General features: G+C 40.4%; 1 protein-coding gene across 10 annotated transcripts in view; it reads left to right on the top strand.

Moving 5' to 3' along the window:
* Nucleotides 1–15,113, top strand: part of FHIT (fragile histidine triad diadenosine triphosphatase) — a 1,520,982-nt gene that overhangs the window by 1,242,514 nt on the left and 263,355 nt on the right. For 7 of the 10 annotated variants that reach the window (XM_030927077.1, XM_030927074.1, XM_030927082.1 and 4 more), the window contains 2 exons: nt 9,734–9,879; nt 12,499–12,528. In XM_030927077.1, coding sequence (XP_030782937.1) covers nt 9,734–9,879; nt 12,499–12,528 — 176 coding nt within the window. The remainder of the gene's footprint in view (nt 1–9,733; nt 9,880–12,498; nt 12,529–15,113) is intronic. The other 3 variants (XM_030927131.1, XM_030927134.1, XM_030927123.1) reach the window with 2 other exon arrangements.

Here is a 15,113-nt window from a genome sequence, read left to right as displayed (position 1 = left end):
GCAAGAGTTCAGCATAGGGCTTAGCATGTGGTCACACCACTTTAATGCAGCAAAAACACCTAAAGTATTTATGTTCAAAAAGATAGAGATAGTCAGTTCTGGGCTGGTGGTGAGCATGAAGAGGAAGAGAGGAAGAGGGAAAACAAAAAGAAAGGATTGCCAAGTTTCTGGTAGTCTCTTGTGATATGAATCATGTGTTGTGAGAAGATCCATAATTCTCAGTAATTAGACTGTCCAACAAGAAATGGATTCAGTGTGTCTGACAACCTGACCCAGTGATAGAGGCTGCAGTACCTAAACTTTCTCAGGAGTCTGTCCCATGATGGAGCCCAAGTCACCTTGAAGCAACTGAAAGTCAGGATGAAGAAGGGCCGAAATGCCAGCTTTGTATCCCTCTTTACTTCCTCCAGCTCAGGCAAGTTGGTACTCTCATTTTTGATCTTCTTAAAATTCTCTGTTAGGATGAAGGCATATTCACTGCCCAGTGCTCAGGCCTCCTTTCAGTGTGGGATTGTAGGTCTCATATGCTTTCTTTTCCCAAGGTTAGGTGTTTCTTAAGCCTTTAGCATGTTTGCATCATAGCCTTCTATTTATGGAAACAGTGGTTCCCTTCTGTGAACAGAGTGACTCTAGGGAATGCAAGGCTAGGCAGAAGTGGAGTTATGAAAGCTCTAAAAAGCATGACATCACAGCACTATCATTAGTAACATGAACTTTAGAATCAGACAGACTTGGGTTGAATTCTAGTTTTTTTTTTTTTTTTTTTTTGAGACGGAGTTTCACTCTGTCGCCCAGGCTGGAGTGCAGTGGCCAGATCTCAGCTCACTGCAAGCTCTGCCTCCCGGGTTCACGCCATTCTCCTGCCTCAGCCTCCCGAGTAGCTGGGACTACAGGTGCCCGCCACCTCGCCCGGCTAGTTTTTTGTATTTTTTAGTAGAGACGGGGTTTCACTGTGTTAGCCAGGATGGTCTCGATCTCCTGACCTCGTGATCCGCCCGTCTCGGCCTCCCAAAGTGCTGGGATTACAGGCTTGAGCGAACACGCCCAGCGAATTCTAGTTTTAATCTCATTTTGAGTGTGCTGGCATGGCAACTTTCTAATTTTCCAAAAGAAATTATTGCTTATAATTCATCTTCAACATGGGAATTATGATAGTTTTTTTTTTTTATTATACTTTAAGTTCTAGGGTGCATGTGCATAACGTGCAGGTTTGTTACATATGTATACCTGTGCCATGTTGGTGTGCTGCACCCATCAACTCATCAGCACCCATCAACTCGTCCTTTACATCAGTTATAACTCCCAATGCAATCCCTCCCCCCTCCCCCGTCCCCATGATAGGCCCCGGTGTGTGATGTTCCCTTTCGTGAGTCCAAGTGATCTCATTGCTCAGTTCCCACCTATGAGTGAGAACATGCGGTGTTTGGTTTTCTGTTCTTGTGATAGTTTGCTAAGAATGATGGTTTCCAGCTGCATCCATGCATTTCTCTGATGGCGAGTGATGATGAGCATTTTTTCATGTGTCTGTTGGCTGTATGAATGTCTTCTTTTGAGAAATGTCTGTTCATATCCTTTGCCCACTTTTTGATGGGGTTGTTTGTTTTTTTCTTGTATATTTGTTTGAGTTCTTTGTAGATTCTGGATATTAGCCCTTTGTCAGATGAGTAGATTGCAAAAATTTTCTCCCATTCTGTAGGTTGCCTGTTCACTCTGATGGTAGTTTCTTTTGCTGTGCAGAAGCTCTTTAGTTTAATGAGATCCCATTTGTCAATTTTGGCTTTTGCTGCCGTTGCTTTTGGTGTTTTAGACATGAAGTCCTTGCCCATGCCTATGTCCTGAATGGTACTACCTAGATTTTCTTCTAGGGTTTTTATGGTATTAGGTCTAATATTTAAGTCTCTAATCCATCTTGAATTAATCTTCATATAAGGAGTAAGGAAAGGATCCAGTTTCAGCTTTCTACTTACGGCTAGCCAATTTTCCCAGCACCATTTATTAAATAGGGAATCCTTTCCCCATTTCTTGTTTCTCTCAGGTTTGTCAAAGATCAGATGGCTGTAGATGTGTGGTATTATTTCTGAGGACTCTGTTCTGTTCCATTGGTCTATATCTCTGTTTTGGTACCAGTACCATGCTGTTTTGGTTACTGTAGCCTTGTAGTATAGTTTGAAGTCAGGTAGCATGACGCCTCCAGCTTTGTCCGTTTGACTTAGGATTGTCTTGGCAATGCGGGCTCTTTTTTGGTCCCATATGAACTTTAAAGCTGTTTTTTCCAATTCTTCGAAGAAACTCATTGGTAGTTTGATGGGGATGGCATTGAATCTATAAATAACATTGGACAGTATGGCCATTTTCATGATAATGATTCTTCCTATCCATGAGCATGGTATGTTCTCCCATTTGTTTGTGTCCTCTTTTATTTCACTGAGCAGTGGTTTGTAGTTCTCCTTGAAGAGGTCCTTTACATCCCTTGTAAGTTGGATTCCTAGGTATTTTATTCTCTTTGAAGCAATTGTGAATGGAAGTTCATTCATGATTTGGCTCTCTGTTTGTCTGTTACTGGTGTATAAGAATGCTTGTGATTTTTGCACATTAATTTTGTATCCTGAGACTTTGCTGAAGTTGCTTATCAGCTTAAGGAGATTTTGGGCTGAGACAATGGGGTTTTCTAAATCTACAATCATGTCATCTGCAAACAGGGACAATTTGACTTCTTCTTTTCCTAACTGAATACCCTTTATTTCTTTCTCTTGCCTGATTGCCCTAGCCAGACTTCCAACACTATGTTGAATAGGAGTGGTGAGAGAGGGCATCCCTGTCTTGTGCCAGTTTTCAAAGGGAATTTTTCCAGTTTTTTCCCATTCAGTATGATGTTGGCTGTGGGTTTGTCATACATAGCTCTTATTATTTTGAGATACGTTCCATCAATACCGAATTTATTGAGCGTTTTTAGCATGAAGGGCTGCTGAATTTTGTCAAAGGCCTTTTCTGCATCTATTGAGATAATCATGTGGTTCTTGTCTTTGGTTCTGTTATATGCTGGATTACATTTATTGATTTGTGAATGTTGAACCAACCTTGCATCCCAGGGATTAAGCCCACTTGATCATGGTGGATAAGCTTTTTGATGTGCTGCTGAATCCGGTTTGCCAGTATTTTATTGAGGATTTTTGCATCGATGTTCATCAGGGATATTGGTCTAAAATTCTTTTTTGTTGTGTCTCTGCCAGGCTTTGGTATCAGGATGATGTTGGCCTCATCAAATGAGTTAGGGAGATTCCCTCTTTTTCTATTGATTGGAATAGTTTCAGAAGGAATGGTACCAGCTCCTCCTTGTACCTCTGGTAGAATTCAGCTGTGAATCCATCTGGTCCTGGACGTTTTTTGGTTGGTAGGCTATTAATTATTGCCTCAATTTCAGAGCCTGCTATTGGTCTATTCAGGGATTCATCTTCTTCCTGGTTTAGTCTTGGGAGAGTGTAAGTGTCCAGGAAATTATCCATTTCTTCTAGATTTTCTAGTTGATTTGCATAGAGGTGTTTATAGTATTCTCTGATGGTAGTTTGTATTTCTGTGGGGTCAGTGGTGATATCCCCTTTATCATTTTTTATTGCATCTATTTGATTCTTCTCTCTTTTCTTCTTTATTAGCCTTGCTAGCGGTCTGTCAATTTTGTTGATCTTTTCAAAAAACCAACTCCTGGATTCATTGATTTTTTGGAGGGTTTTTTGTGTCTCTATCTCCTTCAGTTCTGCTCTGATCTTAGTTATTTCTTGCCTTCTGCTAGCTTTTGAATGTGTTTGCTCTTGCTTCTCCAGTTCTTGTAATTGTGATGTTAGAGTGTCAATTTTAGATCTTTCCAGCTTTCTCTTGTGGACATTTAGTGCTATAAATTTCCCTCTACACACTGCTTTAAATGTGTCCCAGAGATTCTGGTATGTTGTATCTTTGTTCTCATTGGTTTCAAAGAACATCTTTATTTCTGCCTTCATTTCGTTATACACCCAGTAGTCATTCAGGAGCAGGTTGTTCAGTTTCCATGTAGTTGAGCGGTTTTGATTGAGTTTCTTAGTCCTGAGTTCTAGTTTGATTGCACTGTGGTCCGAGAGACAGTTTGTTATAATTTCTGTTCTTGTACATTTGCTGAGGGGTGCTTTACTTCCAATTATGTAGTCAATTTTGGAATAAGTGTGATGTGGTGCTGAGAAGAATGTATATTCTGTTGATTTGGGGTGGAGAGTTCTATAGATGTCTATTAGGTCTGCTTGCTGCAGAGATGAGTTCAATTCCTGGATATCCTTGTTAACTTTCTGTCTCGTTGATCTGTCTAATGTTGACAGTGGGGTATTGAAGTCTCCCATTATTATTGTATGGGAGTCTAAGTCTCTTAGTAAATCTCTAAGGACTTGCTTTATGAATGTGGGTGCTCCTGTATTTGGTGCATATATATTTAGGATAGTTAGCTCTTCCTGTTGAATTGATCCCTTTACCATTATGTAATGGCCTTTGTCTCTTTTGATCTTTGATGGTTTAAAGTCTGTTTTATCAGAGACTAGTATTGCAACCCCTGCTTTTTTTTGTTCTCCATTTGCTTGGTAGATCTTCCCCCATCCCTTTATTTTGAGCCTATGTATGTCTCTGCATGTGAGATGGGTCTCCTGAATACAGCAGACTGATGGGTCTTGACTCTTTATCCAGTTTGCCAGTCTGTGTCTTTTAATTGGACCATTTAGTCCATTTACATTTAAGGTTAATATTGTTATGTGTGAACTTGATCCTGCCATTATGATATTAACTGGTTATTTTGCTCATTAGTTGATGCAGTTTCTTCCTAGCCTCGATGGTCTTTACATTTTGGCATGTTTTTGCAATGGCTGGTACCGGTTGTTCCTTTCCATGTTTAGGGCTTCCTTCAGGGTCTCTTGTAAGGCAGGCCTGGTGGTGAGAAAATCTCTAAGCATTTGCTTATCTGTAAAGGATTTTATTTCTCCTTCACTGATGAAACTTAGTTTGGCTGGATATGAAATTCTGGGTTTAAAATTCTTTTCTTTAAGAATGTTGAATATTGGCCCCCACTCTCTTCTGGCTTGTAGAGTTTCTGCCGAGAGATCTGCTGTTAGTCTGATGGGCTTATCTTTGTGGGTAACCCGACCTTTCTCTCTGGCTGCCCTTAAGATTTTTTCCTTCATTTCAACTTTGGTGAATCTGGCAATTATGTGTCTTGGAGTTGCTCTTCTGGAGGAGTATCTTTGTGGCATTCTCTGTATTTCCTGAATTTGAATGTTGGCCTGCCCTACTAGGTTGGGGAAGTTCTCCTGGATGATATCCTGAAGAGTGTTTTCCAACTTGGTTCCCTTTTCCCCCTCACTTTCAGGCACCCCAATCAGATGTAGATTTGGTCTTTTTACATAATCCCATACTTCTTGCAGGCTTTGTTCATTTCTTTTTCTTCTTTTTTCTTTTGGTTTCTCTTCTCGCTTCATTTCATTCATTTGATCCTCAATCACTGATACTCTTTCTTCCAGTTGATCGAGTCGGTTACTGAAGCTTGTGGATTTGTCACATATTTCTCGTGTCATGGTTTTCATCTCTGTCATTTCGTTTATGACCTTCTCTGCATTAATTATTCTAGCTATCAATTCTTCCACTCTTTTTTCAAGATTTTTAGTTTCTTTGCGCTGGGTACATAATTCCTCCTTTAGCTCTGAGAAGTTTGATGGACCGAAGCCTTCTTCTCTCATCTTGTCAAAGTCATTCTCCGTCCAGCTTTGATCCGTTGCTGGCAATGAGCTGTGCTCCTTTGCAGGGGGAGATGCGCTCTTATTTTTTGAATTTCCAGCTTTTCTGCCCTGCTTCTTCCCCATCTTTGTGGTTTTATCTGCCTCTGGTCTTTGATGTTCGTGACGTACTGATGGGGTTTTGGTGTAGGTGTCCTTCCTGTTTGATAGTTTTCCTTCTAACAGTCAGGACCCTCAGCTGCAGGTCTGTTGGAGATTGCTTGAGGTCCACTCCAGACCCTGTTTGCCTGGGTATCAGCAGCAGAGGCTGCAGAAGATAGAATATTGCTGAACAGCGAGTGTACCTGTCTGATTCTTGCTTTGGAAGCTTCCTCTCAGGGGTGTACTCCACCTTGTGAGGTGTGGGGTGTCAGTCTGCCCCTAGTGGGGGATGTCTCCCAGTTAGGCTACTCAGGGGTCAGGGACCCGCTTGAGCAGGCAGTCTGTCCGTTCTCAGATCTCAACCTCCGTGTTGGGAGATCCACTGCTCTCTTCAAAGCTGTCAGACAGAGTCATTTGCGTCTGCAGAGGTTTCTGCTGCTTTTTTTGTTGTTGTTGTTGTTGTTGTTGTTGTTTAGCTGTGCCCTGTCCCCAGAGGTGGAGTCTACAGAGACAGGCAGGCCTCCTTGAGGTGCTGTGAGCTCCACCCAGTTTGAGCTTCCCAGCGACTTTGTTTACCTACTTAAGCCTCAGCAATGGCGGGCGCCCCTACCCCAGCCTCGCTGCTGCCTTGCAGTTAGATCTCAGACTGCTGTGCTAGCAATGAGGGAGGCTCTGTGGGCGTGGGACCCTCCCGGCCAGGTGTGGGATATAATCTCCTGGTGTGCCCGTTTGCTTAAAGCGCAGTATTGAGGTGGGAGTTACCCGATTTTCCAGGTGTTGTGTGTCTCAGTTCCCCTGGCTAGGAAAAGGGATTCCCTTCCCCCTTGTGCTTCCCAGGTGAGGCGATGCCTCGCCCTGCTTCAGCTCTCGCTGGTCAGGCTGCAGCAGCTGACCAGCACCGATTGTCTGGCACTCCGTAGTGAGATGAACCCAGTAGCTCAGTTGAAAATGCAGAAATCACCGGTCTTCTGTGTCGCTCACGCTGGGAGTTGAAGACTGGAGCTGTTCCTATTTGGTCATCTTGCTCCGCCCCCCAGGAATTATGATAGTATTAATAATTTATGGGTTTGTTGGAAAGATTGAGTAAGTAAGAGTATGTATAAAAGTGAAATGGTGATTTGGGCCAAAGGAGGAATGTTTAACAACTTTCTTTGAAGCTAACCTTAAGTTGCTACACCATTTTTAAGGACAGATTTTGGTCTAGGTGTGGAGAAATGTTTCTACTTTAAAAGGCAAAATGTAGGATGAGATGGAAAAGTTTATCTAACACCCTGAGGTATAGTTATATCTGACCTCTTCTGTGCTCCCACAGTATGCCATACTGATTTCTACCAATAGCATTCATCTCTCTATGTTGTAATGATCTGTTTACACTGCATGGCAGTTTGGGACATTACAATGTGAACTCTTCAAGGTCAGCTACTCTGTCCTGGTCACCTTAACATCCTAAGTCCCAGCATAGATCATGGATTGAGAGGAGACTGCAGTGTTGGGATGGATGAGTGAGTAGGTTGCCAGCCCAATCCACTGGCTAAATCACTCCCTGATTTTTAAAGTCCAGTTTAAATCTCATCTGCTCTAAGAGGTCGCCTTTGGTTTTCATCCACTGTGAGAAATCTCCTTGTCAACTATACAACCTAAGTTATAACTATTGACCTTCACTTCCTTTAAAAAATATTACTACTAAAAAATCTCTCTAGATTATAGGGAGAAGTGGTAACCAGTTCCACAAGTTTTCACACATGATATGTACTGGATAAAACATTTATTCAATTCAATATATTAAGTTTAAGTCTTTGAAGGTTATCCTACATGTTGGCTAAGAAATCTTGACAGAGGTGATAATCCCAGGCAAACAGTACCCAGAAGTAAATGTGTCCTTATAGCCTATGTATAATATGGAATTTACCCATTAACAAAGCCTAAGAGGCTCCAGATTACATTATATTGCATCTGTCATATTATTTTAAAACAATTGGCATATAAAAAGTGGCATTAGAATTACAAAAGCTGTCTGCTGTTCTTCAAATTAATTTGCTTTCCCTGAGTTGTTTTTCTAGGAGCAACATGCAAACAAGCAAAACTGACAAATAATAAGATTTTTTTATGGCATTGCAAAAAAAAGCTTTTGGATGTCATTGATATTACTAAATTTACATTAGATACATAGGTTGTCTGATTCATTCCATCAGTTTTCACAGTAAGCCATTGTTTAAGTGAAATGTCTTCCTTCCCCACTGAGTTGCTGTGTGTGAACATAGCCTAATACAGCACTTACGGACTTCGTTGTAAGCTTGCATGGTTGTCACCCTTGCTGTGGTTTGGTGAAGCCAGGCCTAAGGGAGAGTGTAATTTAAAGCAGGGAGGAGGCATATGGGGAAGGGTCCCTTTTAACACAGAAAAAGCAACTCTGTGGGAGTGGAGGCTGGCAATCTGCTCAAAGGAAATGAAAGGAAATTCTTCATTTCTAAATGGTTCATTGACCCATGATAATAAAGCAGGCCTGCCAAAGATGGATAATTGTCTTTTTAAGTATCAGATGCCCTGTGGGTGAAGGCCTCCCTACTCCTCTCTTGAGAAATGAACTCCGATTTTAAAAATGCTTCTTTTCATAGTTTACCATTGACATGAATTTCCTGATTATGAGCAAAATTAATCAGTTTCTTCTTTCTTTTCCCCTCTCTCTTATGGAAATCAGGCCTGACCAGCTGAGCTCAGTGTGTTTCCCCTTGGGCTCTGAGTTCTACCAATAGTGGAATGGGATTGATATTCTAGTGAGACTAGCAATTGCAGAATTATGGTTTTATTATGCCCCTTAGCTGCTTAGCTCCAGGCAAGAGCATGGTGTCTTAAAACAACAAGAAAAAAGAAACAGAAAAACGTACAAGAGTTTATTTCTCTTGTTAGTATCTAAAAACTAAACAAATATTTGTGTGTGTATATATATATATATATATATATATATATAGTGCGTGTATATACACACATGTGCATACATATGTGTATAGTAACTGAAATGTTATCGATGGTGTAACAGTGAATATTGATTTCCTATCAATAATTAATCAAATTTCTATCCTTTTTTCTCTAGATCTTGTATGTTGCTGAGACTAGTAATGTAAATATGTTGCCTTGTCTAACTTGCAGAATGCATTAAGAATGTTTTATTTGAATAACAAGACAACCTCTTTCTTTCTGATTTAACTTCAAATATCTTCTTTTGGATTCTAAAAAAAAAAAAATCAGTCTAAGGAACTCTTGTCATAAATTGCTTAACCACATGGCACATTTCTTAGTTATGGATAAAGTTCACTATACATTTTCAGAATGTCTACACTCTGTTTTAAAAATAAAATAAACATCTACTTTTGTATGTTCATTGCATAGTTCTCTTATTTACCTAAAGAGATAATTTAAATTAAAAATGTATCACCATGTTCTATCTAGAGAAACCAAGTGGATATTCCAGTTGCTTCTTCAACCTAGTGCCTTTGGTGGCTGAAGCGGACACAGCTTTAGAATAGGGGTCAAGAGATAATGGTCTAGAATAGATCTTGCCTCCTGGCATAATTATCTCACCATACCCTTGAGTCTTTCTGTACATGTATGTCCCTTTCTTTTACGAGAAATTCTTCTGTGTACCACAGCTTCTCCTTCAAAGTGTAATTATCCATGTATGGAAGCTCTCTTTGAATTCTTTGGAGTTCAGTGGATGGTAAATATCTGTTTCTTCATTCCTTAGTCTTTGAGAATTCAGGCCCTGGTCCAAGAGGATTCAGTCCTGTGGGTATAAACTGCTTGGTTAGAACACTAGCCAAAGCCAGTAGCATGGACCTTAACAGACCTTGCTACAGATGTCCTCGTGTGCCCGCTGCGGCCAGTGGAGCGCTTCCACGACCTGCGTCCTGATGAAGTGGCTGATTTGTTTCAGGTGACCCAGAGAGTCGGGACAGTGGTGGAAAAACATTTCCACGGGACCTCTCTCACCTTTTCCATGCAGGTGAGTGTACAGATTACTCAGAAATGATTTTTCTTCCTTTTCAAATCCTGACATTGGGCTTGCTCCTCCTGACATCTCACCAGAAAGGCAGATGTGATTGTTTGTATTTTATGTAGCAGCCAAAAAAAGACATTATTAATGCAGGGCAGCCCTACTGTCCATCGGCCCCAAGATGGACCTTGGAATAGCGTCCAGGGTGATGTCTGAGGCTTCTTTACCAAGCAGGTGGGAGTAATGGATAAGTGATTTAATGGACATTCAGACATTCCAGATTGCTTACTGGAACTGGGACTGGAGAAATCATTTTCATTCCATGGTAACTAATTTTTGAGCACTGCATGGACAAAGCCCTGCTCTAATTCCAGGGTGGCAGTGATATGCAGCTTAGGTTGGGCCTTACCTTTTGTCTATCTTTAATTCGAGCTGCAGAGGTTGATCACAGATTAGTTAGAAGCTAGATTGATTGGTTGGGTGTGGCCTACTAACCAGTAAAGAAATCAGATCCCCAGTCACTGGAGATTTTTAGGCAGAGGTTGAACCAACACTTCTCAGGTTGGGAGAAGGATGTCCATGGTGAGTCATCAATAGGGAATTGAGTAAATCCGTAGTAACATACCATGAGCTCCTTCAGGTCCTCTATGGAAAGGGCTGGGGTGTCAATACATAAAGTCCTTCATGGCTCTGAAATTGGATGACTCTGTAATTGCCCTTTGGAAGGACACACTTTCAAAACGTGGGGATTCTGTACTCAGCCTGTTAAACTGAATATTTGTCATTCTTCCTCCCCTCCTCAGCCATCTACCATAGAGCTTCAAAGAGACCAGATAAAGAAAGCCAGTGTTTTCAGGTTATAAAGGCTCTGACTAAAAGTGCTCATCTTCTCAAACAGATTTTTTTCTTTCTTTTTTTGCTGCCATGTCTGTGTTAAGAGTAGCTAAACTTCCCCCAGTGCTTTGTGTGTGTGTGTTGTATATCAAACCATCTGAGTCACCTCTAGGTAGGGAGTTCAGCTCAGAGTGGGTTTATCAAGCTTATGTTGCAAATGGTGTTCCTAGAGAGGCCAAACGAAGGCAGTGAATGTAAACCTCTGTTAATGTTTAGTGAGATACAATAATAAAAATCACATTTATAGGAAATGACCATTGCTGGTTATGAAACATGTTTCACTAGAAAGATAATTCCATACATGTAAGAGCTGACTTGTGTTACCACCTAGAGTACTTTCGTATATGCAATGTGGTCAAACTTTTTTTTTTACTGTAACTTACAGCAAGATATATATTTATTTCAAAATCACGCATGTCCCCCCTGACACGCATATATGAAATATATGCATATGCCCATATTGATAAAGGAAACCAGAGTTTCGCAAAACAATGTTTACTCATTCTGTGCAGTCTAATAGTTTTTATTCTGTTAAGATCTGATTTCTGGCTGGATGCGGTGGTTCAAACCTGTAATCCCAGCACTTTGGGAGGCTAAGGCCAGCAGCTCTCTTGAGCTCAGGAGTTTGAGATTAGCCTGGGCAACATGGCAAAACCCTGTCCCTAAAAAAAATACAAAAATTAGCCAGGCATGATGGTGCATGCCTGTAGTCCCAGTTACTCGGGAGGCTGAGGTAGGAGAATCACTTGAGTCCAGAAGGTCAAGGCTGCAGTGAGCTGCCATCATGCCACCACACTCTGGCCTGGACAGCTGAGTAAGACCCTGTATAAAACAACAACAACAACAACAACAACAACAAAAACAACAAAAACACCTGATTTATTTTGTTTGTAATGCTGATTGCAACCTATTACGTTGACTTCATGACCCACTAATGGGTTGTGACTCAAAGTTTGAAAATCCCTGATATACACAGTTGTGCTTAATCTTTGCCATAGCAGGGCAGGAGTTCTCACCCCATCAGTCAGGCTTGTAGAGGTAAACAGACCTGGCTAAAGTTGCAGAAGCCAAATTCTATTTTGGAATTTCTGGTTGTGGAGCCATTGCTTGTTTTGCCATCTCAACCAACTGAGTATCTGCTTTTGCTTTTTATTATGGCTGGTTACTTGGTGAGTTTGCTCATTTTCAACTAAGCTTCAGAAACAGAGAAAGGGAACCAGGTTGGGGAAAGGGTCCAGCTACAATGAACACTACCATTGGTCGCCCCCAAGGTCAGAATAGCCAGAGAGGACTCTTCCCATATGAAATACCCCATATTCTTGCTTAATGGCTTATGTTTACAGCAGATTTCCTGAGTAGAAGCTTAAAGTAATCAGACTTTAATTAAACCACATCTAAAGATAACCAAAAGGTGTGATACTTCACCTCCCCAAACATTTTCAGCCTTCCTTTAATGCACTTAAAACCATAGCCAAGAGCAAAGAGCATGAAAAGTAGCAAGCAGTTGGCTTGCTGGATAATTTATATCATTTTTACACATAACTTCTCACTTACTCTCAGGCGGAAATGGAGAACTGTCTAGTCCCATACATTTGAAGCCAGTGGTCCCCATGAGAATACTATAAATTAACACACAATGAAATTGCATCTAAATTATTAATGGGTGGTATTTCTGAATAAGAAGGAGATACCATCTATCTATTCTCACCTCTGTTGGTTTTTTCCTACTTTTAGGATGGCCCCGAAGCTGGACAGACTGTGAAGGTGAGTGCTTATTATGTGCATACAAATTAATAAGAGGTGATTATGAGAACTAATAAAAAATCACAACGAGTCATTTGCAGCACATTGCTGTTTCATTATGTTATCTTCGAGGTCAGAGAGACCCTCAGTGTTAGAGCCATAAATCCTGACATTATAAACTCTGCCAAACAATATGTTTCCCATTAGTTTACAAGACATTTACTTTTAGTAGTAAAATTATTATTGTGCAAATGCTAAAACAGAAACTAAATCAAGGAGTCCGGAAACAGAAGTCAAAGTGGTTCATGTGAGGGAGTGTCTAGGAAATAGCATGTGAGCTTCCTGTGGGTTTTTGCAGCCCCATGTTAAGCCTGGGGTGTCTTTGACACACCTTTGCTTCTTGACATAGTCTGCTTTTGCTTCATTGTTCTTGAGTGTAGGGATAACCGCAGCAGTAGCATCAAACTGCCTCCCTTCCTTCCTGTCTCTGTGCTTCTCTCTGTTCTCCTTTTCGTCACCCCACACCTACTCTTTTCCTCCCTATGTACTTAATACCAAAGTTCAAACCTAATAGAGTCAGTGGAGCTCAAAGATGGGTTTTTAAGTGTGCTAGGAGAAGAAAGGAGGATTTATTAGGATAGTCTCTGCTTCTGTAGTAAAAATAAAATAATAAAATTCTGGCTGATTCAGAAGCTGGGTTTCAACTCTTTTCATACAAACGCTAATTCCTATACAAGTAGATCCTGCACCTAAGTCATAGAAAAGGCTCTATATTTGGTGCTAGAAGTCAGACGTAAGTCAGGCTGGGATGTTAATGTTACACTTTGTTGAAATAAAGTTTAATGGTTCAAAGACTAGCTGTGAGTGGATAAGGTGATGCCCACACAAACAATGCCAAATAAACATAAGTTCCCTTTTGATCTTACTTTACTTTTGACTTTGACACAGCTATTCTGGGACTTTTAAAATAGAATCTCTGGGAAATACCTCTAAGAAGTAAAAGTTTATGTAGGGACTGCCACCATATGAGCCACCAAATTCCTTATCATAAAAGAGGGCTAGCCTCCTAATTGCTCTACACACAGGGTGTGGTGGTAGACACAGAGACTTTCAGCTTTCCTCTATCCCACTGTCTCACCTCCACGTGAGGCTCTAAATATACAGATGCAAAGAAAGGATTTAATACCTGTGGCTTGTTTTTGAAATCAATTCTTGAAATGCAAAACACAAATGTTTAAACTTGGTTCTCAGATTTTTTAAAACTCAGCATTCAAATGTAAATTCCAACTATACTGGATTGGTTAGATGCACTATGCAATATCTATTTGATGGAATTCCTTCAGCCATTGAAAGTCATACTGTCGAGGCATAGCTAGTGACACGGGAGAATGCACAAACTGTATTAAGTGGAATGCACAGAATGATAATAGGTACATAGTGAGCGTAGCTGAAACTTATATGAATAGATAGGTTATATGATCTCAAAATTTCATTTAGCTATTCTAAAGCGGGGTAGAAAATATTTGCTCTGCAACAGGCTCTGAATAGAGAGACAGAAAGTAGATTAGTGGTTGCCAGGGACTGGGACGAGGAAAGAATGGGGAATGATTCCTAAAGGGTACAGGTTTCTTTTAGGGTAATGAAAACGTTGTGGACTTAGTGGTGATGGTTGTGCAACATTGTGAACATAATAAAGCCACTGAATTGTACATCTTAAAGTGGTGAATTTTATGACATTTGAATTATCTCTTGACTAAAAATAATACACACGCACACACACACACACACACACACACACACACAGACACACACAAAACAAATAAGCAGTGAGCCTAGCTGGGCTGATAACTATGGCTATAGATTATGTAGCTCCAATAGTAATTACTTTTTAATGTCCCAATTATCTGGCCAAAATGTGTAATGTTTTTGTTAGCTTTGATGGTGATGATGATGGACTAATTCTTAACATATAGTACTTATATATGAATTGTTAAATGTGGTTATTGTTATCACCACCCTGATTATTTAGCTTAAGTTGATTTTTTAAAAACAATTCTGTTTTCTAAATCAGCAGATTATGTTGTTTTGCACATCTTTCCACTGTTTCCAACCTGATCACAGAAGTCCCCTGATATGAATTAATGGGGATATCTTGACTCATTTGTAGAATATGGTGGTTAAAAGAAAATCGCCATACACACACACACACACACACACACACACACGTAAAATCCCAGAGAACAATGAAGGTTCCAAAGCTGTCCTTTAGACAAAGTATCCATATCTAAAGTTGTTGAATCTGCTTTTCAAAATGTAATCTGTGTATCACCTGCTTGAAAATTAACTTTGATGTCAGTTAACAACAACAAAAAGTTGATTCTCAGGTCTTATTCTAAACCTACTTATTTAGAATATTGTGATTGGGGCTTGGGAATCTTCATTATTAGCAAGTACATCCTTTGATACATATTTGCCAGCCTCAGTATTGTATGATGATAAAATATTGAGTGGCAGTGGTCACATAATTATGACCCCTGGAAGCCAGTCTTTCAGTAGCCAGCCCCTCTAGGGGACAAAGCAGCATCTTTAATATTCAGCTGTCCAGT

Source organism: Rhinopithecus roxellana, chromosome 1 (assembly GCF_007565055.1).
Source record: "Rhinopithecus roxellana isolate Shanxi Qingling chromosome 1, ASM756505v1, whole genome shotgun sequence".
Lineage (NCBI taxonomy): Eukaryota > Metazoa > Chordata > Mammalia > Primates > Cercopithecidae > Rhinopithecus > Rhinopithecus roxellana.
This window is presented reverse-complemented; position numbering and strand designations above follow the sequence as displayed.